Source organism: Erinaceus europaeus, chromosome 22 (genome assembly GCF_950295315.1).
Source record: "Erinaceus europaeus chromosome 22, mEriEur2.1, whole genome shotgun sequence".
Classification (NCBI taxonomy): domain Eukaryota; kingdom Metazoa; phylum Chordata; class Mammalia; order Eulipotyphla; family Erinaceidae; genus Erinaceus; species Erinaceus europaeus.
Genome location: NC_080183.1, coordinates 3,821,625 through 3,849,382, shown reverse-complemented (window position 1 = coordinate 3,849,382; position 27,758 = coordinate 3,821,625). Strand labels below are relative to the sequence as shown.

Genomic DNA, 27,758 nt, shown 5'->3' with positions numbered 1-27,758 from the left:
AGGACGAGAGAGACAGCTGCAGCCCTGCGCCACCACTCATGAAGCTTTCCTGCCCCCAGGGGGGGACTTGGCTCTTAGTGCACTTCTTCTTCTAGCGTTTGCCCTTCTTCCGTAGCCAGTCAACAGCGTCAGGTTGAGCCTGATGTCTGCTTGTTGCTGAAAGTGACTGGGATCCATGTGGATTCAGTCGGCTAGGAAGGATCGTCAGTTTCCCCAATGAATGGGTCCTCACGGGATGCACCACGAGAAGGTCGATCCAATGCATCCCAGATTAGGGATCCATTAGGGATGCATTGGATCGACCTTAGTGCAGCGTAATGCGCACTCAACCAGGTGTCACCACTCGGCGGCCCCTTACAGTTTTGTAAATCAGTATTAAGCCGCTAAAATAAAAAGGGGCTTTCAGGAGTGACTGACTCCTGAGGGCTAGAGACAGCACAGTAGTTCTGGAAAAGACTCTCATGCCTGAGGCTCCAAAGTCCCAGGTTCAATCCCCAGTCCCACCATGGCCAGAGAGCTGAGCCGGCCTCTGGCAGCTGTTTTATCTGTGTGTCTCTTTCATAAAAATAAGTAACTAACGGAGTGAGTGACAAAGGAGAGCCACAGGCATTAAAAGCTTGACAATGTTATGCGTTTATTCTATTTTGTAGAACCATGTTACACATGCTTGGTGCTTCAAACTGAGTTCTAGGTAAATGTTTTTCTGATGCAAAGCCGTCTGATGCGGGTGCTTGGGTACTATCGTATTTCTGCGACTATGACCTATGAGCTAAGGAGAAACCAGGGACAATTCCAGAAATGGCAAACAACATTGAAGAGAAAGGCGCACATGAAACACAATGTGAAGTCCTTGAGCCAGGGCCTACAGAAGTCACCAGAAAGTGGAGCGAAACACAAGTGTTCTCCAGAAATGGCTTGACGGATCATCTGAGGACAGGAGAGCCTTCACACAGGTCTGGCAGCAGTCACGTCACGGGAGAAGCCAATCCATTTGGTGCTGCTGCCTCCCCCCCCCCCGCCCCCTGCCACGACGGCAAGCATGGTGACGCCCCCGCCATGCCCCCAGCCCGGCTGTCTGTGCTGCAAAGCACTCCGCTCAGTGTGTCCACACTTGGCTTGGTGGGGAATACACCACGCTGAGCCGACGTCCTGTCCTGACCAGCCACCAGCGCAACAAGCAGAAGGGTCTCTGCGGTGCCGCCCAGACACCCCGTGCCTACACTCTCCCCTCCAGCTGAGTGGAGTCCTGAGCAGTCTCCCCAGTAGGCGGTCAGTCAGCGTCCGGAAATCAGGGTGTAGGAGACCTAGCCACTCTGCCAGCGTGTGCGTGCAGGAGAGGGTCCTGAAGGCCCTGAGGCACAAGGAGGCACGGCAGGCCGGAGTGAGGGCTCACTCCCCCACCTCCTGAGACAAGGGCCTCTGAGGTCACCTCGCTAGGCCTTCAGTGGGTGCCTGTCCTGTCCTGCCCAGGGATCCATAAGACAAGAGGCATCGGGGGTGGGATGGGATGGAGTGGGGTGGTTCAATCTCTGCCTGCAGCTGGGTGGGTGGAAAGCCCTTTCCAAGGTCCAAGCTTTCAGAGGGCCAGCGTTTCCTGAGCAGACTGGCTTCACCACAACCAGCTGGGCTTCCTGAAACTCTTCTGTCAAAGGACACGATCTCAAACATTTGCACATGGAAACCAAATTAAAAAAAAAAAAAAAAAATCCACAGTGACATCCTGATTCTCTTTGAACACCCAGACCCAGGCTCAGCACGCCAACACCATGGGGCTGACAGTGAGTTCACTGCCACCTTGGAAAATAAATGTCATCCTGGGGCGAAGAGTTCTTTTATACAAATCTACTTCCCCCAGCACGACCCTAAGGGGGCGGGGAGGTAATAAGAAATCCAAAAATAGAAAGCATCTTGGTAAATGTAAACTTTGCCTCTGGAGTCTCGACACTATACCCGCTAAACATGCACTCACTTCAGCTCAGCGGTAAGAACACACGCCTCAGTATCACTTACAAATCAGACCCACCCTCTGACCGACCCACTCTCCTGACACCAACCCAGATTCCGGCAAATCACACGGGCCAGGCGATGCCCAGGGTGGCCACCCTGGAGCTGGCTTGCAGGCCTGCCCACCGCGCTCTCTCCAGGGGTCCTCTCTCCCCCATACGCACACCACCTTTCAGAAACAAGTGCTGCAATGAGCAGAAGCACACATGGACGGGATCGGGGGAGGTGGTGAACCAGCTCAGAGACGGAAAAGGACAGAGACAGAGACGAGCCTCCCTGAGGGGGTGAAGGCACAGAGGAAGAGGGTCTTCCAGGGCTGGGGTCCTGAAGGCAGGGCTGGGGTGGCACGGTGCTGGGCCATGGGGCTCCAGCTCCACCTGCCTGGGTCTGCTGGGGAATGGCGGGCAGGGGAGGGGGGTGGGTGCCTTGCCCCAGGTCTCACCAGACTTGCCTGCTGCCGGGGTGGGGGTGGGGGGGGGCACTCAGCTCCGAAGGGGACTGTAACAAGGCTCACCTCTCCTGATGGCCAGAGACAGCAAAGCCTGGGGTCTTCTGAATAACACAGTTCCATCAAACTACTCACTGGATAACAGATTCTGAACGAATAATAATAATAAAAAAAGTGTCTTAAATTTTTTTTTTCATTTATGATTCAAAAGGCACTTCAAAATTCCAGAGGTCACCAGTCCTCCCACACGGGACCAGTGGAGGCTGCAAGAGCCCGGGCTGCACTCTAGGGCCTGCGACGTCCCACACAGCTTGGAAAGAGATCTCGGAGATGCCCTAGCTGGTCGACCACCTGGCAGCATCAAGCACACGGCATGACTGCATTTGGAGGACACGGGGTTTCGCCGGCAGTTTAGAAAAGGTTCTCCTCCGACTGAAGTCCAGGAGTCAGAATCACGTTGAAGAGGTCACAAAGTGAGAGGTCAAGTACTCACTGAGTACAACTGTTCTCAGCCAGCCAGCCAGCACCTTGCCGGTCTGCATTCGCTATCTGCGCCGAAGCTAAGAGCGAGCCACTGGGTGCTCAACGCTGCGGGTGCCACGCAGAGGCCGTCACCCAGAGCCGGCGGCCCGCGAGCCCAGGCCAAGGCACCTTCGCAGGCTGCCGGGTCCGGAGATGCCCGGGCCTCCCTCTGTGCCAGCCCCTTGCCGGCCGACACCTTACCTGCAGGCCCGTGCCGCCCGGGCACGCCCGCCGGGGAAGCTAGAGTCCAGCCCCGTCGCCCCGCGGGCCGGTCTGGGGGTACTGAGGTAGTTCCTTAACACGGACACCTGTTACCTGCCCTCGGAGAACGCAGCGCACGTAGGAAGGACCAGAAGACCCATGCACCGCCTCACTTACAAGTCACTGTCACTGAGTGAAAAAAATAAAGAAAACTTGAGTTGCTTTATTTTGCTTCCAATTTCTGGGAGGCTCAAGAATTAGAATTATACTCTGGACAACAAAGGGAAATAAGGCTGTGCTTCCAGATCTTTCTGCCGCGGCCTTTCTGTAGAGTGCCGCTTCATTGTTGCCCTGTCACACGGATGTCCACGCCAGGTGGCAAAAGGTTCGAGACATTCTACAACTGAGCACCACTTTCTGGAACCGGACAGGCGAAGAAATTACACTGAACACCAGCATCTGGCAGTATTTTGTTGTTGTTGTTGTTTTTCAGGGAAAAAAAAAAGTGACTAAAATGGTTTAAATTGATTAACACTATTAAATCACATCTAATATTTGATACTACATGATTCAATACAGCTATACGATACAATTATACAAAATGTGTTAACATTAAAGAGTACAACCAAAACTGGGAGCAAACAAAACCTATATAACTTCTTTTTTTACAGGAAAATACTTTTGAAGTATGCATGTAACTGCCCATTCTTTTAAAGAAAATCTACTGCAAGCAAAGTTATCAACCTCCAGAAAAATCACACGTAGCATTACTAAGCATATCCCCAAGAAGTGTACAATATGCACACTTGGAAAATACAAAATTAAAAAAATTGTAAGCAACAGGTGAGCTTCGTATTTATAAGAATGTGAAAAGAAGTCCCATTTTTAGCACTGTTGTATAAAGAATTGTCTTTTGATGCCAAGTTCATGAATTGTCCTCCTGTTGGGACCACACTTTACAAAAACACCGTGTTTTTGAAACGAGATTACAGAGCAAGATAGAGCATCTTAGCAATGCCATCTTATTAAAGTTTGTTTTTAAATTTTACTACTTTATCAAAACATGTCCCTTAGGTGTGTAGGATTCATTTTTAAAATTCTTTCCTAGAAATAATATACAAAGGAGGGGCGTATTTATTCCCAATCATCTCCTGGAAGATGTTCCTGCGGTCGAGAAGGGTCCCTCTTCTCACTGGTTGTTTTTGGCCTTCGCATGTGTTAAGATGTGAGACTTCAGGTTAGTTGACTGAGCAAACTTCTTATTACAACCGTCGAAGGGGCACACATAGGGCCTGTCTCCGGTGTGGATTCGCACGTGCGTGCGTAAATTGAAGTCCAGTGAAAAGCGCTTCCCGCAGCCTTCGAACGTGCACTGTCAAGGAGAGACCAGAGAAGCCACTCAGAGCTCGGCCCCCGTCTCCACACAGGCAGAAGGCGGGTGACGGTGGGGATCAGAAGGCCCCGCGCCCCTCAGGCTATCTGCACCTGCTCGGCTCTGGCCACTGTACTCACTCCGGCGGTGAGGACAGAGGAGGTCTCCGTCCACGAGCGACTCGGTGGGCTGCGGACCGCAGACCAGGGCCCCCACCCCTAGGGGCCCCCACCCCGACCTCCGGCGACCCGGGCCGGCACTACCTGAAAAGGCTTCTCTCCAGTGTGGACCAGCTGGTGCCGCTTTAGTTTGGAGCTCTCCACGAAAGCCTTGCCACACTCGGCACAGACGTGGACGCGGGGGCCGTGGGTGTGCAGGTGTTTCCTCATGGCGGAGTTATCCCTGAACATCTTGGTGCAGCCCTTCAGACAGAGAGAAGGGCTTAGAGGTTGGCGCTGCAGACTCGGAGGACCCGGCCGCCTTGACAGCCTCTACTGACACACTGACACACTGACAGACACACACACGCCCAGCCTCCCACTGGCATTTTACTTGGTGTTACAGCAGAAAGAATTAAGGCAACAACCCCCCCCCCCCGACAGCTAGGAAAGGCCTTAGCGCAAATCCTTGTTTTTACAGATGAGGAAACTGAGGCTCAGAGACGTCTTTAAGTAGACCTGCCCAAGGTCACACCACTAGCGGGAGCCGAGCTGGGAGTAGAACCCGACACCCTGGCTTCCGGCTACACCACAGCGGTCTCGCCCAACGCTGTCCCCAAAGGAAGTAACAGAAGCACCGATAGATCAATAAACGAATGGAGTTAAAATGACGGCCGTCCACCACTACCTTCGGTGGGCCCCATATTCTGTGCTGCAAGAATGGGCTGTCATTCTCCATCGCCTACTGTTCCCTCTTCTCTCTTTGCCTCTTTCCCCTTCTTGACAGAGAAAGAAGCAAGAGGGTCTCCAAGGAATGGCAACTACAGAAGAAATTGATTGTGTGAGACACTGGGAAAGAGAAGCAGGCAAGCTGATACCAGAGCAGGGGGCGGCAGATGGATGGGTGCGGGGCTCGAGAAGCATGACCTGCAATTTCTTCTGCAGTTCCTGCCAACAATGCAGTGAGTGGGGCATGAGGAGACAGCATGACAGAGGGCAGGCACACACCAACCACCAACAGCTCCACAGGCAAAGGGAGGGAGGGAAAGCCAGTCTTTTCACCTGACCCCTAGGCTGAGTTTCCATTCAGAAAACAGAATTAAAAAGAACAAAAAAAGTAACCGGAAAACAAGTACAGAGAACTGGAGAAACGACAGGCACACAGGCTTAACTGTTTTCAAATGCTCAAATGCCAGGCTTCCGGCCCCAAGAGAAGTCACTGTACCTGAAAGGCTCCGGTTAGAGTGGGCCTCGAGGAAGCCGTGAGCAGTCACTAGGAGTCACCACAAAAGCCCACCCTTTCTGGAGGTTGGTTGTGAAAATTCTTTATCCTACCCCCGATTCCTCCCCTTTGATTTTTCTGCACTCAAGTAATAATTTTTCTGTGAGTTTCATGGCCAATTCAGTTGGATACAAACCCAACTGGTATCTCAAGAGTAATAGCCAGGCTCCCACATTGGAAGGCAATTAAGAACTTCTCTAGTGACAGGCTGCTAACAGACAAGATGATGGAATCTTACTTGGCTTACTTTTAGCAACGCCCCAAATAGCCGCCCCCCCCCCCCCCCCCGCAGGCCCGCAGGCCCATAAAGGCCCAAGGTGAGATTCAGACAACTCAATGTCTTAAGACTCACTACTTACTGATTCAAAAGATGAATACAAAACACAAACTCTAAATAAAATTGGATACTTGGCATAGAGATAGTCAAGAAGGTTGAATCTAAGTGGCCTTTAACAGGGCCACAAAACTCACAGTGAAAATTTATGTTCTAGGTTTTAGAAATGCAGGATCCTAGTCCCTCAATCTGTTACGCAGACGGAGACAGAAGCACCAACTCCGTGCAAAGCTCTCCACCTCCAGTAACTCTTCCGTCCACACTCCCCTAGCATTACTTACTTTATGAGGACAAGCTATTGTTCTTGGAGCATCATCTTCTTTAATTTTTCTTGGCTTCATTCTTACCAAAAATAAAATAAAATAAAAACAAAAAAGAGAGAGAGAGAGAGAGAGAGATTTGTAGAAGTGGGTAGACTCAACTGGCGTCAATCATACAGAGCCTAACACGACTTCCTGATGGCACAAAGCTAAGATTACAGCATGAGCCCACTCACATTCACCGACCACCCAGGTTTCTCCCCGTTCACGTAGGAGAATGCTGGTGCTCTGAGGGCTGAGTCCTGCCTGCGGCCTTGGAGGCAGTGAGGTGGTGCGGGGCAGAGTGGCACCCCTACTCTGGGGCACTTATGCATCTGTCCTTTTCTCTAAACTCTTGCCCCGACAACCAGAGATGGACCCCCACCCCAGAGGGGGCTACGCCAGGCCTCCAGAAGCAGCAGTGATGGGGGTACACTGCAGGCGGACAGCCCCGTGGAAATGGCTCCTCAGATGAGCTGGTCATCAAAACGGGAGCAGACACACCGTCCACGCGAGAACAGGGTGTCAGTACCCAATCGCCTCTCTTGTGTTAGCACGGTTCCCTGGCCCTGCTGGGGGCGGGGTGTGCCCAAGTCCTGCCCATGTCGGCAGCCAGTGTCCCGAGAGGAACCACTGTGCTGTGCTGTCCGAGAGCTCTCTCGTTTGGTAACTTACCTACCTGCAACTTCACTGAGCCAGAACCTGCCCTCCGAACACTCCCTCTAGCTGTGTGTGGCAGTGGTGAAAGATTACAAAACCCCCCAAACCCAGAAAGACTCAAGTATCTGAACAGACTCCCTTATTCAAGAGCGCTCCCCCCGCCCCCGTCACTAAAGATTTCTTGGGCCGCCTTTCCGCTGGCACAGGCCAGCCTAACCACACCTGCCTGGCCCCGGAGGACCCAGGCCCATCTACTGGAGGCCGGAACACATCCAACTCCCAGGGCTACCGACCTCCTGTGAAACCCTAACAGTTTCAGCCTGCATGCCCCCACCCAGTCCTGTAATATGTTCTTTCTTGTAACTGGCAGAATATCACAGTGGTTAGCAACTATGTTCTAAGTGCCTCTGTCATCGTAACACCATTAAGTCCTGGAATGTGGGTCCTGGATCACAAAGTTTGGGGTGGGACAAAAATTCAGTGCTAGGGCACCACCTAGAGGCCCTCTCAAACCTGAAAGTAACAGCGACCCGTTCACACGTGCCTCGCTGCCCCAATCAACTACTGGGGACCACGAGTCACCTCCCCAGAGGGGGGATTTGCTCTGAAGCACAGTGGCTCTGTGAGGGTGGCAGCGTGGGTTTTGTCCAGATGTGCAATATGGAACTCACCAGAGGGGCCGGACTCTGCCGCGAGCACCCACCATCTATGCCACCAGCTCCTGCCCCACCCATCTGGGCTCACACGCGGGACAGTGGCGGTGAGAAAGCGAATCCAGGGTCACCCCCCCCACACACACCCCAACTTTAGTTAAGACTGATTCATTTTTTAAAGAAAAAAAAAAAAAAAAAAAAAGACTTGCCACAGAAAGTTTCAAACATGCACACAAACATACCATTAGCTCAAATTTTAACAACAATTGATAAAACAGAAACAAAAAACCGGGCAATTTCTGTTTCTCAAAATACCCGTTTGAGTTGTGTGGCAGTACTCGGAGATGCGGTTAATTTAGAAGCTTTGAAATGCTTCCAGACGGGCCAGGCGGTGGCGCGTCTGCCCAAGCGCACACGGCGGGGGTTCAAGCCCCGGTCCTGGTCCCGGTGCGCTCGCAGGAGGAAAGCTTCACGAGTGGTGAGGAAGGGCCACAGGGTGTCTTCCCCATCTCTCCCCCTCTTTCTCAACTTCTCTGACTCTATCCAAACATCCTTCGAGGAGGCCTCTCAGATCATCACTGCGGAACACAGACACTGAAACGCTCAGCTGTTCCCCCAAAAGGAGAGCGCCAAAGCATTTTGTGAGTAAAGATAAATGTGTATATTCAAAATCTAAAAAGCAAAACCAAAAACGCCCAGGTTTCTCTGAGCAACATCACGTACTGCCACGTACGCATCTCGGTGACCCAGCCAGCCCGCACGTGGGCTGCCCAGGGCTGCGCGTGGCACTTCACGGGGACTTTTGGGGCCGCAGACAACGGTGACAACAGCAGAGGCACCATGGACGAGACGGGATGGGATGTGTGACTTGACCCGCATGACCTTGAGCAAGTACTGCACCCCTCAGCCTCAGTCTCTCAGTCTGTAAAAAGGTGCAAAGCTACCTCCTTCAGAGTGTGCGGTTAGTTCTTGGGAAGGACCTCTGTTATCGCCTCTGCTGTGCCCCGGGCGCCTAGAGAAAAAGGAAGCCACTCTTTTATTTTTAACCAGAGCTCTGTTCAGCTTTGGCTTATGTAGTGGTGCGGAGGACCGAACTTGGGACTTTGGAGCCTCAGGCTTGAGAGTGTTTCATAACCATTATGCTATCTACCCTCTGCCCGCCCGGAAGTCACTCTTAAGACCTCCACAACTCAGAAAGTCCGGCGCTCCAAAAGCCCCTGGCAGCTGAAGGAGGACCAGCAGGAGGTGCAGTGGCCCGGAAGCCACACCTACATAGGAGGACAGGCCGAGCCCAAAGCTGACTGAGCTGGTGGCACAGGCTGCGGGATACCCACCCCCACCCCCCACCCATGCTAAGGCTGCTTCAGAAAAAAACGAGGCCAAAGCCTGCTGAGTGAACCCTATTCTCACAGTGCTACCTTCCTGTGATGATGTTCTTCTTTTGTGTGTTCTATTTGCTGGACAGAGATAAGAGACACCTTGGGATGCCTTGCCCTCCCAGGTGGGGAGCGGGGACTCGAACCTGCATCCTAGTGCACTGTAATGAGTATGCCACCGCCTGGCCCCTGTGAGGAGATTTCTAAAAGCATTCGGGCAGGGGAAATAGCTTACTCAGGTAATGCTTTGCTGTGCTTGACCCGATTTGCGGCCCCTGCGCACTGAAGGCAACTTTGGAGCTGGTATCTCTCGCCACCCCAGGTGCTCCCAGCCCAAGGTCACACTCCACCTTTCCAGGAGTCTGAAGTTAGCCTCTCCTGAGCACAAACAGAACCACCAAGCAGGACTGACCGGCTGATCTTGAGACTGAAGGTGTACAAAGGACAGACTAAGTGGGGGCTTCTCACACCAAAACCATGCTCAGCTCTGGCTTCTGGCGGTGCTGGGGATTCAACTAGGACCTTTGGGGCCCGGGCACTTAGCATAAGCACTGTGCTATCTCCCCAGCCTTAGATGGCCACCTTCTGAAAATACACAAGAGTTGTGGATCTAATCAGGAGACAGAATTCACTGGGTCGCACTCACTGAGCACAGTGACTCTCCAATGTCTTTAGGTCTTAACCCGGCCCTCCCCACCCCCTGCTGCAAGACTCAGGCCAGTTGCAAGTCCATTCTAGAACTCATCACTCCAGCATTGCTTGTAGCTAGTGACAGAGAAAGAGGGAAAAGGGGTAGAGAGAGGAGTTGGTGCATAGGACTTCATTCAAGAGGCTCTGGGCTCAGTACTCGGCGCCAGCAATGGCCAGGACTGAGCACTAACCTGGCTGCCCACACCTCCCCAAATCAAACTTGTTTACAGACACACACACACACCCACGCCCCGCCAACTGAGCCGCTGTTCTGCTGTCTCCTATTACTTCACTGCTGAAGAAGAAGCCCTTCCTGACAGTGTAGCTGTCGCTCTTGTAGGTGACCTATCTATCTCCTTCCCACGCTCTCCTTGGTGCTGGCTCCTAGTACGGGCCTGCTCCCCGAAGAGAAGGGTTCAAGGAGGTCCTGACGCAGAGGCCGGACCCCCATGGAAAACAAACCAGCCTCCTGCCCTACAGCTGAGACTACATCTTTGGAGCAGAGGGCTGAAACCCCGGGGATTTCCCACACAGTCCGGTGTCACCAAAGTCACACTCAGCCCCTCTCTGCAAAACCTTCCTCCAGGGTCCAGAACCCAGAAATGCTCTTCTGAGGGAGTCGGGCAGTGGTGCAGCGGGCTAAGCGCACACAGTGCGAAGCGCAAGGACCTGCGTAAGAATCCCGGTTCGAGCCCCCGGCTCCCCACCTGCAGGGGAGTCGCTTCACAGGCGGTGAAGCGGGTCTGCAGGTGTCTGTCTTTCTCTCCCCCTCTGTCTTCCCCTCCACTCTCCATCTCTCTGTCCTATCCAACAAAGATGACAACAGTAACTACAACAATAATAAAAAACAAGGGCAACAAAAGGGAAAATAAATAAATAAATAAGAAATGCTCTTCTGCCCAGGGGCCTCCCAGAAGCCCCACACCTCTTCCACTGACTGCTCCCACCTGTCTGGATGCCCGAGCGGTTCTGCTGACCCTCTTGGTAGGAGGGCTACCCCGAGACTCGGGGCTGCAGCCCTGTCCCCAAAGCTACTCACTTCCTTACTTTTGGTCATTGCTCCAAAGGCCAAGCCCCATACTGACGTTTCCCGAAACCAAAGCCTGTCTGCACTGGTTCGCTAGGTGCGGGCTCACACTGTCCCGCCTCTTCCTCACACCCCGGCCCCAGCAGATCTGCCCCATCTTTGCACAAAGATGACTTTGTCCCTCATCCCAGCTACAGTCCTTAACAGCCTCCCCTCCCCCCCCCACTCGCTGGCTGGACCTGCACCAAGCCAGCCCAGACCCGGCTGCAAAGTCGCTCTCTCCAGTGCAGCCTGGAGCCCACAGGCGTCAGCAGTTGGTCCCAGCACACTAGGGGTCTGGGCTCAGCACCCAGGGCCTCACCGACCTGGTTCAAGTTCAGCTGAATGACAACTGTCTGCTGGGCTGGCACCACTAGTAGCTGACCCCCACCCACCACAGGAGCTGCCTGCCCGGGAACCACGCTCTCTGTGGCTCATGCCAGACACCCCCCCTGCAAGGCACTCCCTGGCTCCCACCCTAACATCCGCACCCCAGCCAGGGCTGAACACACAGGTGGCCACCTAGGGACACGCGCCATCAAACACCTGTCTCCTGGCCGGGGATCTGCACCAGCCACGCCTCTGGATAAGGAGTGGAGTCAAGATGGGATGAAAGCTGGAACCTGGCACCATGAAGGAGAGGCTTGCCGTCTCTGACTGCCACGCTGGGTGGCAGTCACTGGACTGAAGAAAGGCACAGAGCCCCTTAAAAAGGAGTGGGGGATGGCAGGGGGAGGGGACCCAGCATGGTGGTTCTACAAAAAACCCCAAACAGAAGTGAAAAACCACCTCCCATGCCAGAGGCTTCAAGGTCCCAGGTTCAGTCCCCAGAGCTGCACAGTGCTCTCTCTGATCTCTCTCTCTCACACTACAAAATAAAACAACAAAGAACACAAAACTCAGAACGGCAGCGGATGGGGAAACAGCCACGCTAGCAGGGTACCAGGCTTTCCTGCCAGAGGCTCCTGGTTCAATCCCCAGCACTGCACGGACCAGAGTGGTGCTCTAGTTTCTCTTTCCTTTCTGTCTTGTGAAATTTTCTCTCTCATATGTAACAGAACAAATCTTAAAAAAAAAAAAAGTTTATTTTCCCTTTTGTTGCCCTTGTTTTTTTGTTGTAGTTATTATCGTTGTTAGTGATGTTGTTGTTGGATAGGACAGAGAGAAATGGAGAGGGGAGGGGAAGACAGACACCTGCAGGCCTGCTTCACCGCCTGTGAAGCTTGTCCCCTGCAGGTGGGAAGCAGGGGGTTGGAACCCAGGTCCCTGAGCATGTGTGCTACCACCCAGCTCCTATAATGAAGTAGTATATGAAACAGAACAACTGGAGGCTGGGAGAGGCACAGTGGTCACATTAGTGAAGTTCATGCCCGAGGCTCCAGGTTCACTCCCTCACGCTGCCAGAAGTGAGCAGAGCTCTGGTCTCACAGCCGCTGGGGGGGGGGGGGGGGGTGCCGGGGGCGGGCAGCAGCTTCAGCTGCACAGGCAGCAGCCCACCTTGTTCCCAGCAGGGCCACAGAAGGAACCAGCACACTCCAAGGACTCTTTCCCACTCCACCCTGCCCTCACGCGCAAGGCGTCCTACTGTGTGTTCCTTACGGATCCTGCCCTGGCCGACCCCCCCAGCAGAGAAAAGGAGTTCTTGCTGCTTACCAGCTCAGGGCGTGCTCCTCCTGGGGGAGACAGCTCAGTCCGTGGAGTGCAAGGCTTGCACCCTGGCTATGTGGTTGCATCCCCCATATCCTTGGAGGAAAGCGCCAAACTACTAGACACCTGTCAACAGGAGAGGCCCGGCCCGGTCCGGTCCAGACCCAACCAGCCTCCTGGGGTCCCTGCCCGAAACATCTAGTCTCTTCCTGTCACACCAGCTTGAATTAACGAAACCCTGGGGCCCGGCTGGTGACACCCTGAAATGTGAGCTGGGGAAACCTTGCCAGCGGCCATCACAGCCAGCGGGTGTGTGCAGCCCGTGTTCTCTGCGGCCCTGTCCAGGAGATGCGTCACGCTGGGCTCGAGGCGCGCGTGGTGCCCACGGCAATCCGTGTCGTGTTGCGGCGGTGTGTGTGTTCACAGTGTCAGCCAGCCCTTGCTCACCTGACTGTCTGCAGGGATCTAAGTGGTGCCACTCACGTTCTTAGCAAAGCTACTGCTGAAAATAAAACAAATGCTCTGTTTCCACAAGTCTCCCTAGAGCGAGAGCACCCGCCAGCACTGTAACTAGGTGGGCACACAGAGGCACAGCTGGCGACGCCAGTCCTTTCTGTAACCAGGGCCAGGAGGCTCGGGACTCACCTGGCAAACTCGGCCAGCTGCTTGGGGTCTGAGAGGTCAATGCCAGGAATCCCTCCCGGAGGAAGCTTCTTTCCTGTCATGTACTCCGAGTAGTCAGGGGGCGAGTTCTCGCCGATGATCTGTTCTTCAACCACAGTCTCATGGTCAATATCTTTCTTTTCATCTGAAACACATTCAAGGGTTATCAGCTGAATGACACAGCAGAAAGCGCTCGCAGTTTACGGCCACTTCCCCCAAGTCGCCCCCCCCTTCACCTCTCGGAACCCCGAGTCTGCACCTCCACACGACGGGCTGTGCCTGGGACTCCTCTGAGGCCTGGCAGCTACTGGCCCAGCCCGACTCCCCACCAGTTCTGCTTCCTTTCACCTCAGGAGTTTCCTGGGGGCCGCCGATCTTGCAACACTGACTCGGGTCAGACGTCGGTTCCGGCTGTCACCTCCGGCCAGGCACTGGCTTCCTGCCCCAGCCACCCACCTGCCACCAGCCTGTGCTGGACCCCGACAGATGAGGTCGAGAAATGGACTCTGAGAAGTCCTTCCCTCTCAAACACAACCTTTCAGAAAAGGAAGGCGGCGCTGGCCCAGCACACCCCAGGCACCAAGGCCCAGTGCTCACTGGCAACAGGCCCGCTAACTGCGGCTGACACTTTCCCCTGTGGAGCAAACTCCACACCGGAGTCTCACAGACCCCCCTGCATTCCACAGCCAGCCTGTGTGGCCCCTGGTGGCCACACCCAGGCCGGACCCCCCACCCCCACGCCAGCCCCGCAGCTGAGCTCAGGCCGCCTCAAAGTCCTGCCTTTCTTGGACAGTAGCGTAACTCTTACTTACTTACACTCTTCTCTTTGAGAACTTGTTGGCGCTGCCTCTTCAACTCTAGTGACTCGCCCAGAGGCCAGGAAGCTTCCTCCTGCTGCTCTGGTGCCAACCCCCAGGCTCCAGTACCCACCAGAAGCCCTGCTTGCATCAAATGCCCTCAGAGCATCCACTAGCTTCAGGCCTTTCAGGTGTTAAAATGTCTTGTTAAGCTCATGGCTGGGACGGTCCAACGGCCGACCACCCCGAGCGGCCTGGCCAGGGCACCACCAGGCTGAGCACAGGGCGTAGGGTGCCCTGCCCACAGCAGGGAGAGGCGCAGCCTACACACCCGCCGCAGCTCACCCTGCTGACGCTGATTTGTAAAAAAATATTTGTATTTATTAATGAGAGGGATGGGGGGGGGCAAGATCCAGACATCACTCTGGTACCTGTGCTGCAGGGGACTGGACTGAACTCAGGGCCTCACGCTTGAGAGTCCAATGCTTTATCCACTACGCCACCTCCAGCGGAGGGAGACCGCGCACAGCTGGACGACAGCAGAAAGCGCTCGAGCTTTTAGTCACCACGGGAGAGACATGGAGGCAGTGGGGGAGAGAGGCCAGGAGGTGGGTGCAGAGCCCGCGCTCAGGCCTTCCCGCCTCCAGCACCCTGCCCCTCCGCGGGTTAAGCGCACGTGGTGCAAAGCGCAAGGACCGGAGCAAGGATCCTGGTTCGAGCCCCCGGCTCCCCACCTGCAGGGGAGTCGCTTCACAGGCGGTGAAGCAGGTCTGCAGGTGTCTGTCTTTCTCTCCCCCTCTCTGTCTTCCCCTCCTCTCTCCATTTCTCTCTGTCCTATCCAACAACGACGACATCAATAACCACAACAATAAAAAACAAGGGCAACAAAAGGGAATAAATAAATATTTAAAAAAAGAAGAAAAAAGAAAAAGAAAATGAAGAAGAGCTAGGGAGTCGGGCGGCGGCGCAGCGGGCTAAGCAAAAGACAGCAGCGTGGCGCAAAGCGCAGGGACCGGCGTCAGGATCCCGGTTCGAGCCCCTGGCTCCCCACCTGCAGGGGAGTCGCTTCACGGGCGGTGAAGCAGGTCTGCAGGTGTCTGTCTTTCTCTCCCCCTCTCTGTCTTCCCCTCCTCTCTCCATTTCTCTCTGTCCTATCCAACAGTGACGACGACATCAACAACAATAATAAAAAAGAAAGGCAACAAAAGGGAAAATAAATAATAATTAAAAAAATAAAAACCACACACACAAAAAAACCCGAGGACGCAACAGCAGCCGGCTCTACTCTGCGGATCAGGCGCCGTCACCACACACAGCAGCACTAGGAAGCGGGCCCACAGGACAAAGTCCAGGTAGGGAAGTCAAGCGACTGTTCAGGAACCAGTTAGTGGCAGAGGTGAGATTCAACGACCACCCCTCCCCCTGCCCCTCCCCGGGGCCTCAAGCAGACGGTCTGCTCTCTCCCCAGCCCTGTCACCCTAGTTTTCAGACCTGTGTGCCACCTGTTAAGTACAAGTACTTTTCCCCCCAACTAGAAAGAACTCTCAACACCCCAGAGCAGACGTGTAAAAGGGAGGCCTGGGCGCGGACGCGCTAAGGAGAATACAGACGCAGCCACAGACGCAGGACGGGCACTGTGCCCACTGGCCACACGTCACAGCGCTGGGACGTGGCCCAGAAACCCAGGTCCACGGTCCAGAACAGGCACCGACAACATCCACAGTGACCGCACTGCACTGGGCCGGGAGGGGAGAAGGGAGGATTTTTTTCAATGCAAAAATGCATCACGACTTTAATTTATTTTCCCTTTTTGTTGCCCTTGTTGTTTTTAATTGTTGTAGTTGTTACTGATGTCATCGTTGCTGGATAGGACAGAGAGAAGTGGAGAGAGGAGGGGAAGACGGAGGGGGGAGAGAAAGACAGACACCTGCAGACCTGCTTCACCGCCTGTGAAGCGACTCCCCCGCAGGTGGGGAGCCGGGGGCTCGAACCGGGGTCCTAACCGGTCCTTGCACTTCACGCCATGTGCACTTAAACCTACTGTGCTACCGTCCGACTCCAAGTTTTCTCTTACAGCTAACTCAGGATTGAGACAGAGAAATAAAATAGGGAGGGAAGAGGGGTCAGCGAGGGAGAGACACTGCTTCACCACTTGTGAAGCTTCCTGTGGACAGGGGCCGAAGGCTCTCTGGAATCGCCCCCACCGCCCCCCGCATCCTCTACCATAGCAGTGAATATGTGAGACGCAGAGCCCGCCCCCAGCGGTGGGTCAGACGTGAGGACTGCAGACTGCTGCCAGAGCCCCCGCGGTCCGGGTGCGGGACACAGGACACACAGGGCCTGCCGCATGCCTGGGCACCAGAAGTGACGGTGGTGAGCGGACAGAGCTCGCCCTTCCACGCCAAGCAAGAGGGGCCATGCCTCCCATAGCTCTGGTGGCCAAGGGCTCTTCCTGCCCACAGACAGACAGACAGACCCTCACACCCCGTCCGTGTGGGCACTGGCCTCAGCTCTGAGCTCTGGCCCCCACGGCACCGGGCACCCAAGCAGAGCTGCAGGGCAGCGATCCAACGCCAGATGTGCCCGCGGCTGTCTGAAGGGGCCAGCACGGCCAGCAGGGGAACCTAGTCCCACCCCACCGGTTCTCCTCGGCGCCTCTTGGTCTTTCAAGTTCCGATGAAACTCGCCCCGACCACCTGGAGGTGGGGATCCAGTGGCGACAAGCACCTCCAGGACACGGGGTAACCCGCACACTACTTACACCCAGGCCGGTCCGCCCAGCCCTTGGGAGGAGTTGCTCTTCCCCGGCCTACGCTAGGGTCCCTCAGAGTTAGAGTATAGAAAAGTCTGCTCTTCAAGACCAAGTAATATTCCCAGAAGGGCCGATGCATTTTCTACTTAGTCACGGACACTGGCGGTGCCCCCTTCCCCGCTGCGGGAAGCGACTGCACACGCGCATCTGGCTTCATGAAGACGCTCAGAAACATGGCTCGTTTGTTCACATCTTTCCTAGCAGCGCAATGCTGGCTGCTCAAGTTAAACAAAAGCCACAGAACTCGCGCCTCAGTGTCCCTGTTGTGAGTCTGTGAGGGCATTTCACTTGGGGAAAGACCGATTAAGCTACCGGGGATATTTATCTGCTGGGGAAAACCCCCCCACAACCTTCGAGAGTGAGGATCCCGGTGGCCAGGGCATTCTCCGCCCACACCAACGTCCCTCATCCCTCGGCAGCGAGAGGGACAAGGACGCAGGAGAGAATCCAGAGTCCCCATCGGTCCGCGTGACGACGAGCAGACAGGCCTCGAGGAGGACTGGAACACAGAGGGGGACAGAAACCAGGTCGGGGCGTGGAGACAGCTTAACAGTTATGCAGACGCTCTCAGGTCCCAGGTTCAACTCCCCACACCACCATAAACCAGCGCTGAGCAGGGCTCTGGGGGGAAAACCTCTCCCAGGTCAGAGGGGACACGTGAGACTCACTGGCCGCTGTCCAGCCTGCACGGAAAGTCGCAGGACTGTGCGACGTGTCTACGGAAAGGAGCCTAGACACAAGGAGGCCCAGCAGCAGGAGACTGCAGGCCAGCTCGGCTTAAGGAGAGAGCTCTACCGGTGACACGCCAGGCCCGACGGTCCCTGAGTGCAGAACCCAGCTCATCAGCAAGCCAGGCTTGAGAGACAAACCTTGACCGACGTGCACACGTCCACGCAGCAGCAGCAGCAGCAGCAGCACTGTCTCCGTGTTAACAGATCTCACCGCAACGGGGAAGCGGCCCGGCCGGTATGGGACTCGGCGCCCACGGCCGCAGGCTCCACCGATCCATCCCGGCACCAGAGCACGGCCGTGCACAGCTGTGCCGTCTGTTCTTCACTGACAAACAACTCTTGGGAGCCGGGCGGTAGCGCAGTGGGTTAAGCACAGGTGTCGCAAAGCGCAAAGCGCAAGGACCGAAGTAAGGATCCCAGTTCGAGCCCCTGGCTCCCCACCTACGGGGGAGTCGCTTCACAAATGGTGAAGCAGGTCTGCAGGTGTCTGTCTTTCTCTTCCCCATCTCTTTCCATTTCTCTCTGTCCTACCCAACAATGACGACAATTATAACAATAACTACAACAGTAAAGAAACAAGGGCAACAAAAGGGAATTAATATTTAAAAAGCAAACTCTTAAAAACAACTCACAGTGCAGTGGTCAGAGCATCGGGCTGCGGCCCCTCCTGACACGATGCTCTGGCTCCCCCCCCACCAACCTTAAACACCCTGACATTGCCGTCGCAAGTCCCAACTGCCGCGGCCACTGTGAACTTCATGCCTCGCACTCAAGCCTCAAGGGGACTCACGCCGAGAGGGAGCCTCAACACGGCTCACAGACACTGGGTGACCACCACGGAGCGCTCTCTTTTTTGTGGGAGACCCATCTCATCGAGTTCTCCGCTGGCAGGGAGAGGGAGGGCATGGCCACACTAAGGTCCGCGGCTGGCCCAGGTGGGGGCAGGGGTCACTCGCCAGAACACGTCGGGTCTGCCGACCGATCACTCCCAAGCCACTTAGGAGCTATCCTGAAACAAAACCCAACAAGATGACTGCGAGAAAACAATCTTTTGTTTGAAATGCCAATCTTTTCTGCCTCCCTGCCAGGTCTTATGCCCGCGCCATTCCACCATTCACTCCCAGCAGACCCCACCCCACGTTCAGGAGTGAGGTTCGAGCCCCGCTGCCCTGCACTTCAGGAAGCTTCGCTGCAGAGTGGGTGAGGCTACTGAACTCCACCCCCAGCACCACATGCCCGGAACGACGGCGATGCTCTCACAGATAAATCTACAAAGAGTGGGAGTTGGGTGGTAACGCAGCAGGTTAAGCACAGGCGGCGCAAACGCAAGGACCGGCATGGGAGTCGCTTCACAGGCGGTGAAGTAGGTCTGCAGGCGTCTATCTTTCTCCCCCGTCTTCCACTTCTTTCTCCATTTCTCTCTGTCCTATCCATCAATGACAACAATAACAACTAAAGCAATAAAACAACAAGGGCAACAAAAGGGAATTACAAATCTACGAAGGGCAGAGGCGAGGAGAGACACCGGAACAGCCCGCTACTCAGGAAATACCCTCTGATACCATCCATGGTGCTCCCATCTAGTGGGAGGGCCTCGAACCTGGGTCCTCACGCCCAGCCAAGCACGCACTCTGGCAGGCCTCATCTCTAGTCCTTGAGACAAGGTTCTTCTTCAAGCCAACGTCGGCTGTTTGCTTTGCTTAACGTTTTTCTTCTGCCTGAGTTTTGCAAATAAAACCTCCACATGCTCTGGTCTAGTACAATGCAAGTTGCCACGCTCAGAGGAAACTAACATTTCCTTCAGAAACCATATGGCCCCCCCACCTGCAGGGGGGGCGCTTCACAGGCGGTGAAGCAGGTCTGCAGGTGTCTGTCTTTCACTCCGTCTCCCCATCTCTCTTAATTTCAGGAACAGCGGATTCTTAGTGTAGGCAGTAAGTCCCAGTGATAACGCTGGAGGCGCGGGGGGGGGGGGGGGGAGGAGAAGGGGGCTGGGAGGGGGAGACATGCGACTAAGATATCTTTTCTTCTTTGACTAGAGAAGCACCATTCAGGTCGGGTACTGCTGGTGCCAGGGACCATGCCTGGGCGCACCGCGCCGAGTGCCTCTCCAGCCTCTGCTAACTGGCCCCGGGGCACCCATGCCCCTTTCAGCAGAGCCCGTTTGTGAAGCAAGGTGTCTCAGCCACCTTTCAAAGATGCTCTGTGTTGGGCACGTGGACCTTTTTAAAGGGTACAAAAGGCTGGAGGCAGGGGCTGGGTGGTGGAGCACCTGGTTGCGATCACACATCACAGTGTGCAAGGACCTAGGTTCGAGCCCCCAGCCCCCAACTGCAGGGGGAAAGCTTTGTGAGTGGAGATGCAGTGTTACAGAGGTCTCTCTCCCTCCCCTTGATTTCTGGCTGTCTCTATCAAAAAAGAAAAAAAGAAAAAGATTGGAGGAGGCTGGAAGACAGTCTGCCCGCCAAGGACCACATGGGACCAGATGCTTGGGGAGGAACCAAGGGGAATGGGGGTCTCTAGCTGAGAGGAAATAAAGGCCCCGCTGGGGAAAGTGGGCGATGCACGGAGCCCCAGCAAAATCCCTGGTCAGTGTCAGAAAGGCCGGGGGCCACCACAGTCCAGAGCATCTCCAGAGCCTTTCACCACCACCGAGTCCAGCCTGCGCTCTGACATGCAGAGAGAGAGCTCGCCCTGCCAAGAGCCACCCCTCCGGGTCACTCCAGCCTCCACTCGCCACCCGCCTGAGGCCCAAGCACCGTCAGCCACGTACGCAGGACGGACGGCAGATGTGATGTTTTTTTGGCCCAGGGGCTCGGTGGCTACACACAGGACTACACCGTTTCTGGGGCCACTTTGCTTTGTTTTCTGAGAGACAGAGAAACAGGGGAGAAAGAGACACCACAGGGCGAACCAAGGTGCCACGTGCGCTCCGCTCTGCTTCCCACCCACCGTCTGGCCCGCCGGTTCTCTAGAACCACAAGAACACACAGCGATAGACAGACGCCCTGTCCCAGGCAGAGGGCAGCGAGGCCTGGCTGCGCCGTGAGCCTGTGCACCAGACCAAGACGACACGCGTCTCCGGGGCCAGCACCCCGGGTCCCCTCCACACGCAGGCCGGCCGGAACCCAGTGCAAAGGAGGTGGCTTTCTGCAGGCGCACCCCACCCACCCGCGACCCGTAGGGCCCCGGACGGCAGTGAGCTCGGTAACGACCCCAATAACCGCTTTCTTCCACCCTGCTTTCTACTCTTAACCGACTTAACTGTGGCCCGACCACCCGGGTGACTTTCCATAAAACGACAACACCTCCCCACCAGCATCAAACCAGCACTGTGACTCTCTGCTAGGGGCCTGTGGAGTTGACGAAGAGTCTGTGCAGAGAACTTGTTTTTCTTTCTGGAAACCACAGCACTACTCGGCTCAGGCTGAGAGTGGAAGGGGGTTGGATCGAACCTGGGACTTCAGAGTCTCAGATTCAAACTTCCCATCCAGTCCAGCCCAGCCCAGCCCAGCCCAGCCCCTAAGTCAAGCTGAGCAGTGCTCTGCTCAATAATGCGGAAGATAAGCCTCCTCCCCACGCTTAGGGACCTGGGCTTGAGCCTCAAACTCTCCGGCACATGGGACATCAAGTACAGATCAAGGGGAGTTCAAGGAAAGGTGGAGAGCTGTGCGCTCTCTCCTCGGAAAAGAGACTCACGGAGCCAGGAGGCCAGTAGCAGTGGAGGGTGAGGCCAATCAAGGCCTCCGAGGAGGGTGTCCCCACCCACCCCACCCCGTGCCTGTCTTCTCCCAGCAGCTGCCACTTCCTCAGACAAACCCAAGCAGCGTGTCTAGCAGAGTCCAGGAACCAGAGTGCAGGGCTCGTTCTAAGCCCAGGCCTTCCTTCCATCCTCCCCACAAGGGCTGTGCAGAGACTCCAGGTTTCAGGTTCAAACCCCCAGCACCACCAGAAGCTAGAGACGAACACTGCTCTGGGGAACACACACACACCCCTACCTCGCTCCCCCACTCAATAATAATCATCAGAGTCATCACCGACCTGCTCTGGTTAGAAAAAGAGCGGGAGTCGGGCGGTAGCGCAGCAGGTTAAGCGCATGTGGCGCAAAGCACAAGGACCAGAATAAGGATCCCGGTTTGAGCCCCCGGCTCCCCACCTGCAGGGGAGTCGCTTCACAGGTGGTGAAGCAGGTCTGCAGGTGTCTGTCTTTCTCTCCCCCCCCTCTCTATTTCTCTCTGTCCTATCAATGATGACATCAACAACAACAACAACAATAATTACAACAATAAAACAAGGGCAACAAAAGGGAATAAATATTTAAAAAAAAGAACTTCTGGGAGTCTTTCCCCCCGCCTCCCCCTCCATTTCTCTCTGTCCTAACAACGACAACATCAAGAACAACAAATAACAACAACAATAAAAAAAAATGAGGGCAACAAAAGGGAATAGATAAATATATAAATATTAAAAGAAAAGAAAAGGAAAGGAATAGTGTTTTGGCCTGTCAATCCCTATCCCTGTTCTTCGCCATGCTCAGCGCCATCTGAAGGTGGTAGAGTCTAGGACTTCTGTTCTAGGCAAGGCAGTAACTGAATGGAAATTCTACCTCAGTGGTCTCGGAGGTGGCACAGTGATAAAGCTTTGGACTCTCAAGCATTTTGATCCCCGAGTTTGATCCCCGGCAGTACATGTGCCAGAGTGATGCCTGGTTCTTTTTCTCTCCTCCTGTCTTTCTCATAGATACATCTAAAAAAAAAAAAAAGGCAAATTTTATCTGGGAGTCGGGTGGTAGTGTAGCAGGTTAAGTGCAGGTGGCGCAAAGCACAAGGACCGGCGTAAGGATCCCGGTTCAAGCCCCCGGCTCCCCACCTGCAGGGGAGTCGCTTCCCAGGCGGTGAAGCAGGTCTGCAGGTGTCTGTCTTTCTCTCCCCTCTCTGTCTTCCCCTCCTCTCTCCATTTCTCTCTGTCCTATCCAACAATGATGACATCAATAATAACTACAACAATAAAACAACAAGAGCAACAAAAGGGAATAAATATTAAACAAAAAAGGAACTTCTGGGAGTCGGGCAGTAGCACAACAGGTTAAGCGCATGTGGCGCGAAGGACGTGGCGTAAAGATCCCGGTTCAAGCCCCCAGCTCCCCACCTGCAGGGGAGTCGCTTCACAGGCGGTGAAGCAGGTCTGCAGGTGTCTTTCTCTCCCCTTCTCTGTCTTCCCCTCCTCTCTCCATTTCTCTCTGTCCTACCCAACAACAAAGACATCACCAACACCAATAACTACAACAATAAAACAACAGGGGCAACAAAAGGGAATAAACGGATAAATGTTAGAAAAAGAGCTTCTGCCTGGGCTGCAAAGACCACAGCTGGGCCAGCAGCCCAGCGAGGGCAACCGGTGACGGTCTCTGGGAGGGAGACCAGGGAACGCGACCAACCAAGCACAGCCCAAAGCAGCTGCAGCAGCGGGCACAGGGGGCAAAAAGGCCAGCGGGGTGGCCGTGAGACCACCCACACCACACCGGCCAGCCTGCAGCCAGGGGTCCGCCCTGCTGGGCCGAGCAGGGAGGGATGTCACCCAACCCGTCTCACAGCTCAGACAGGGCAGACCCAGGGCTCTGCCCCCGTGAAGAACGGTCGCGCTGGGACACTGGCAGCGGCTTCTCACAAGCACAGACGGAGAGGGAGCAGACAGTCACGCCCTGAGCCGGCGACTCCGAGGCCAGGGCAGACCCAGCAGGCTGCCTTTCCCTCCTTGGAGCCCAGCGCACAGCCAGTCAGCTGTAATGCCTCCCAGCTCCTGCGACCAGTGTTTAGACGGAAAAGACAATGGCTTTGAAAAGGGACCGGGTCTCGGCACAGCCGGTTGAGCACAGGAGCCAGGTTCGAGCTCCTGGTCCCCACCTGCAGGGGGAATGCTTTTCCGAGTGGTGAAGCAGCGCCGCAGGTGTCTCTCCCCTCTATGACCCTCTTTCCTCTCAATTTCTGGCTGTGTCTATCCAATAAGTAAAGATAATAAGAAAAAAAAAAATTAAAGTGTTACTTGAGTGGCCGAGGACCCTTCAGCATGGGCACCCGAGGCCGTGTGCGCGCCAGGGACACTCTGGCGCTCTCCCCTTCATTTTAAAATGAAATTAAAAAACAATCTTGTGGTCTGGGAGGTGGCGCACTGGCTAAGGAGCTACTCTCTCAAGCATGAGGTCCCGAGTTCAATCGCCAGCAGCACGTGTACCAGAGTGACGTCTGGTTCTTTCTCTCTCTTCCTATCGTTCTCATTAATAAGTAAAATCTTAAAAAAAAAAAAAAGAAAAAGAAGAAGAACCTTACGGGGGTGGGTGGTGGCGCACCTGGTTGAGCGCACACGTTACAGTGCACAAGGACCCAGGTTCAAGTCCCCGGCCCCACCTGCAGGCGGAAAGCTTCACGAGTGGTGTCTCTGTCTCTCTCCGACTTTCACCCCCTCCCCTCTCAATTTCTGGCTGTGTAAATCCAATAAAGGAAATAATAGTAGTAAAAAGAACCCCACACTATTGAGACATAGTTCTTAGTATCTCATTCACCAGATGGTGGTAAAACCAGCTAGTTTTTTAGAAACTGAGCACCGGGGGGCCTGGGACACTGCATAATAGTTTGATCCCTGCCACCACCACAAGCTAGAGCTGGGCAGTACTCTGGAAAGAAAAAAGAGGGAGAGAGCGAGAAATACATTACATTATTTTCTACTGTCACAACAGAGTTCAGAGAGGACTCCCTTGCTGCTGGGAACTGAAATGACAAAGATGAAAAGTCGTCTGAAGAAAGAAGTCGGGCGTTACTAAGATGAGTGCTCCCAGAGCAGTGCTCAGCGCGCTAGCCACAACCACCCAGCCAGCCAGAGGGGCCCTACTGGGCAGCACTGGCCCAGACAACACTCACCCAGCCTCCAGACTAGCCTCTAACTCAGGAACTTGCTTCCTACAACTGTTTTGTTAGTGACCTGCGTGGGGCCCTAACCTTCCAGCCTCAAGACACACCCGTCTAGGGCCGGGGAGACAGCTAACAGTCATGCAAAAGACTCTCCTGCCTGAGGCTGGGGTCCCAGCCTCTATCCCCTGCACCATCAGCCAGAGCCGAGCAGTGCTCCAGTCTTTCTCTCTCTTAAAATAAGCTGTGTATATCAAACAACTTTAAAGAGACACCAATTTTACTAAGCAGATGTCAAACGCAGAAGGGCCTTCAGTAGAGCCTATTTTTTTTTGGTGGGAGAGCACCAAGGGCGGCACCGCTCCAGGCAGGCAGGCGGGCAGGCGGAGCCCCTGCCACCTCCACCAGGGAGAAAAGCCAGGTCCCTCTAATGTACGGGGGGGGACTAAGGTGAGACCCGAGGGGCTCGGGAGGGCCGCCCTGGCTGGGCCCGCAGGTGTGTGCCGGGCACCTCTACTTGGCGGTCACACCCAGGTGAGCCAGAAGCTGGAGACCGGAGAGGAACTGACCAGGGCCACCACGGGAGCAGAACGCCCTGCTTCTGTCCCCTCCCAGGCCTTTCTGCCTGGACTCTGTCGGGTCTCCGCGGCACGGCAGAAGTGCTTCTTAGTGTTGGGTTCCCTCCCCGCTCAGCCATGCGGCCTGTACCTGGCCGTACCTGGCTGCACCCCAAGGCCCGGCAGCTCTGCGCGGCTCAGCTGTGCGGGGTGCGGTGCGGTGCGGTGCGGTGGGGGGCGCCCCTACACAGACCCCCAAAGCAAGGGGGCTGGTAGCATCCCAATCCCAGCTGGCCAGGGCAGGGCCGCCCGACACCCTCGCGAAGCGCAGCTCCAGGGGAAGGTTGGTGTCCAGGATGGTCCCCCGGGAACACGGACAGCCGCGCTCACACCTGCGCGGAAACTCGGCGACACGCAGAATCCACCGCACCCTCGGGCCTGCGTCACCACTCGAACCCAGGTCCTTGCACGGCGGGTCACTCACTGCCTGGCCCCCGTGCCCCGACAGAGCCCGGCAGGCATCCAAGGGTCTCCTCGGCACCTGCTGGCTCCTGGGCGCCACGCTGGCCACCAGCTGCTGGAAGCTTCTCCGGTGACCAGTCCCAAAGCACAGGGAGCGGGGCGCTTTACCGCAGAAGCGAGCGCGCGGCCACTGCGGCCTCCAAGCACTCACCGACGCCGACCGACCGACCGACCGGGCAGAGGAGCCGCCCGCAGGGTCCGCAGCCCCCGGGGAACCGGGAAGCCGCGGCTCTGCCCCAAATGCCCGGTCCTGCTGCCTTCCCGCAGCTCCATCGGGCAGGGCCAGCACCACCGAGGTCCCGGTCCGAGTCCCTAGGCCCCTGGGGACAGACGGCAGATCCCCTCGGGGGACAGACCGCGGGAACCCTCGGGGGACAGGCGGCGCCGAGGCCCCAGCGCCGACAGCTCAGCACATCGCCCCGGACGGACCCAGAGCCCGAGCGGCGAGCGCCCCCGCCCGGCCCCGCCCGCCCGCCCGCCGCCCCCGGAGGCCCGCGAGCCGTCACGGGACGCGGAGGGCCGCGCACAGCCCCGAGCCGCGAGCCCCGGAGCCGGGCGGGGGCGGCGGGCGGGGCCCGGCGCGGGCGGGGGGCGGAGCGGCGGCGGCGGCGCCCCCCCGAGGCCGGCGGGGGAAGGAGCGTCCCGGCCCGCGCGCGCCCCGCCAACGCCCCGCCAACGCCCCGCCGCCCCCGCCGCCCCGGGCCCCCCGCGCCGCCCCGGGCCCCCCCGCCCGCCGCCCCCCGCCGCCCCCCGCGCCCGCCGCCCCGCGCGCCCGGGCAACTGCGCCACTGCGGCCCGGCCCGGCCCGCCGCCATCTTGGCCGCGCCGCCATCTTGCGGCCGCCATACTGGCGCGGAGAAGATGGCGGCGCCCAGCGCGCACCGCAAACATGGCTTCCCTTCAAAACAAAAACATCCCGGGGGCCGCCGCCCGCCGCCGCCGCTCACCTGAGGACCACATGGTGACCGAGAACTCGCCCTCCAGCGTCTTGATCTGCACCTGCTTCTGCTCCCACTTCTTGCCGCCCGCGTCCGCGCCGCCCGCCGCCCCGGCCCCGCCGCCCAGGTAGCCCTTCTTGCCGCTCTTCTTGCTGCCGCCGCCGCCGCCGCCGCCGCCGCCCTTCTTGACGCGGCCGCCGCCCGCGCCGCCGCCGCCCGCGCCGCCGCCGCTCTTGCCGGCCGCCGCCACGGTCACCAGCGTCTGCTCGATGTAGTCGTCGTCGCCGCCGGCCGGCGCGGGCACCGGGATGAGGATCTGGTCCTCGAAGCCGTCCTCGGCGCGCAGCCCGTCCGAGTCGTCGCCGCCCACCACCTCCTCGCGCGTCTGCACCAGGATCACCTCCTGGTGGTGGTGCACCTGGCTCGGGTCGTCGGTGACCAGCGGCTGCAGCGCGATCATGGGCGGGTGGTGGTGGTGGTGGTGGTGGTGGTGGTGGTGGCCGGCGGGGCCGCCCCCGCCGCCGTGGTCGCCGCCGCCGTCCTCGTCCTCGTCCTCGTCGTCGTCCTCCTCCTCGCCCACCACCGTGGTCTCGATGGTCTCCACCGGGATGGTCTCCACCTCGATCTCGTGCAGCTCCACGATCTCGGCCGGCATCTCCGAGCCGTCCGTGGCGATGTACAGGGTGTCGCCCGAGGCCATGGCTGCGGACTCGGCCGCCGCGGCCGCCGCGGCCTGCGCTCCGGGCTGCGGCGAGGAGCGGCCGGCCGCGGGGAAGGCAGCAGGCGAGGAGGAAGGCGGCGGGCGGGCGGCGGGCGGGGGGAGAGGGGGCGGGCGGCGGGGGAAGGGGCGGGCGCGGCGGCGGCGGCTTCCCCGCCTCCCTCCGCGGTGCGCCCCGCGCGCTCGGCCGCTCTCGCCCCGGCCTGGGCCGCCCGCTGTGACCGCGCCTCCTCCTCCTCTTCCTCCTCCTCCTCCTCCTCTTCCTCCTCTTCCTCCTCCCGCCCTCCGGGCCGGCGCTCCGCTTCCCCGGCCGCCGGCGCCTCCGCCTCCTTCCACACAAATACCAACTCCTCACCCCAAGCCCAGATCTCGCCGCCGCCGCCGCCGCCACACTCCGCTCGGCTCG

At 56.9% G+C, this 27,758-nt stretch overlaps 1 protein-coding gene across 1 annotated transcript; it reads right to left on the bottom strand.

Moving 5' to 3' along the window:
- Positions 1–613: 613 nt before the first annotated feature.
- On the bottom strand, positions 614–27,549 carry YY1 (YY1 transcription factor). The gene is made up of 5 exons (XM_060181060.1): positions 26,644–27,549; positions 13,358–13,520; positions 6,603–6,663; positions 4,811–4,969; positions 614–4,547 (listed from the first exon to the last, which is right to left on the bottom strand). Exons 1-5 carry the CDS (start codon positions 27,332–27,334, stop codon positions 4,365–4,367), a joined length of 1,257 nt encoding a protein of 418 aa, XP_060037043.1. The 5' UTR covers positions 27,335–27,549; the 3' UTR covers positions 614–4,364.
- Positions 27,550–27,758: the final 209 nt, after the last annotated feature.

Coding starts and splice junctions, on each gene's coding strand:
- YY1 (XM_060181060.1), bottom strand. CDS start 27,334: ATGGCCTCGGGCGACACCCTGTACATCGCCACGGACGGCTCGGAGATG. Junction 6,664..13,357: donor CAGCTGGCCGAGTTTGCCAG/GTGAGTCCCGAG, acceptor ATTTTTGGTAAG/AATGAAGCCAAGAAAAATTA. Junction 4,970..6,602: donor CAATAGCTTGTCCTCATAAA/GTAAGTAATGCT, acceptor CTCTGTCTGAAG/GGCTGCACCAAGATGTTCAG.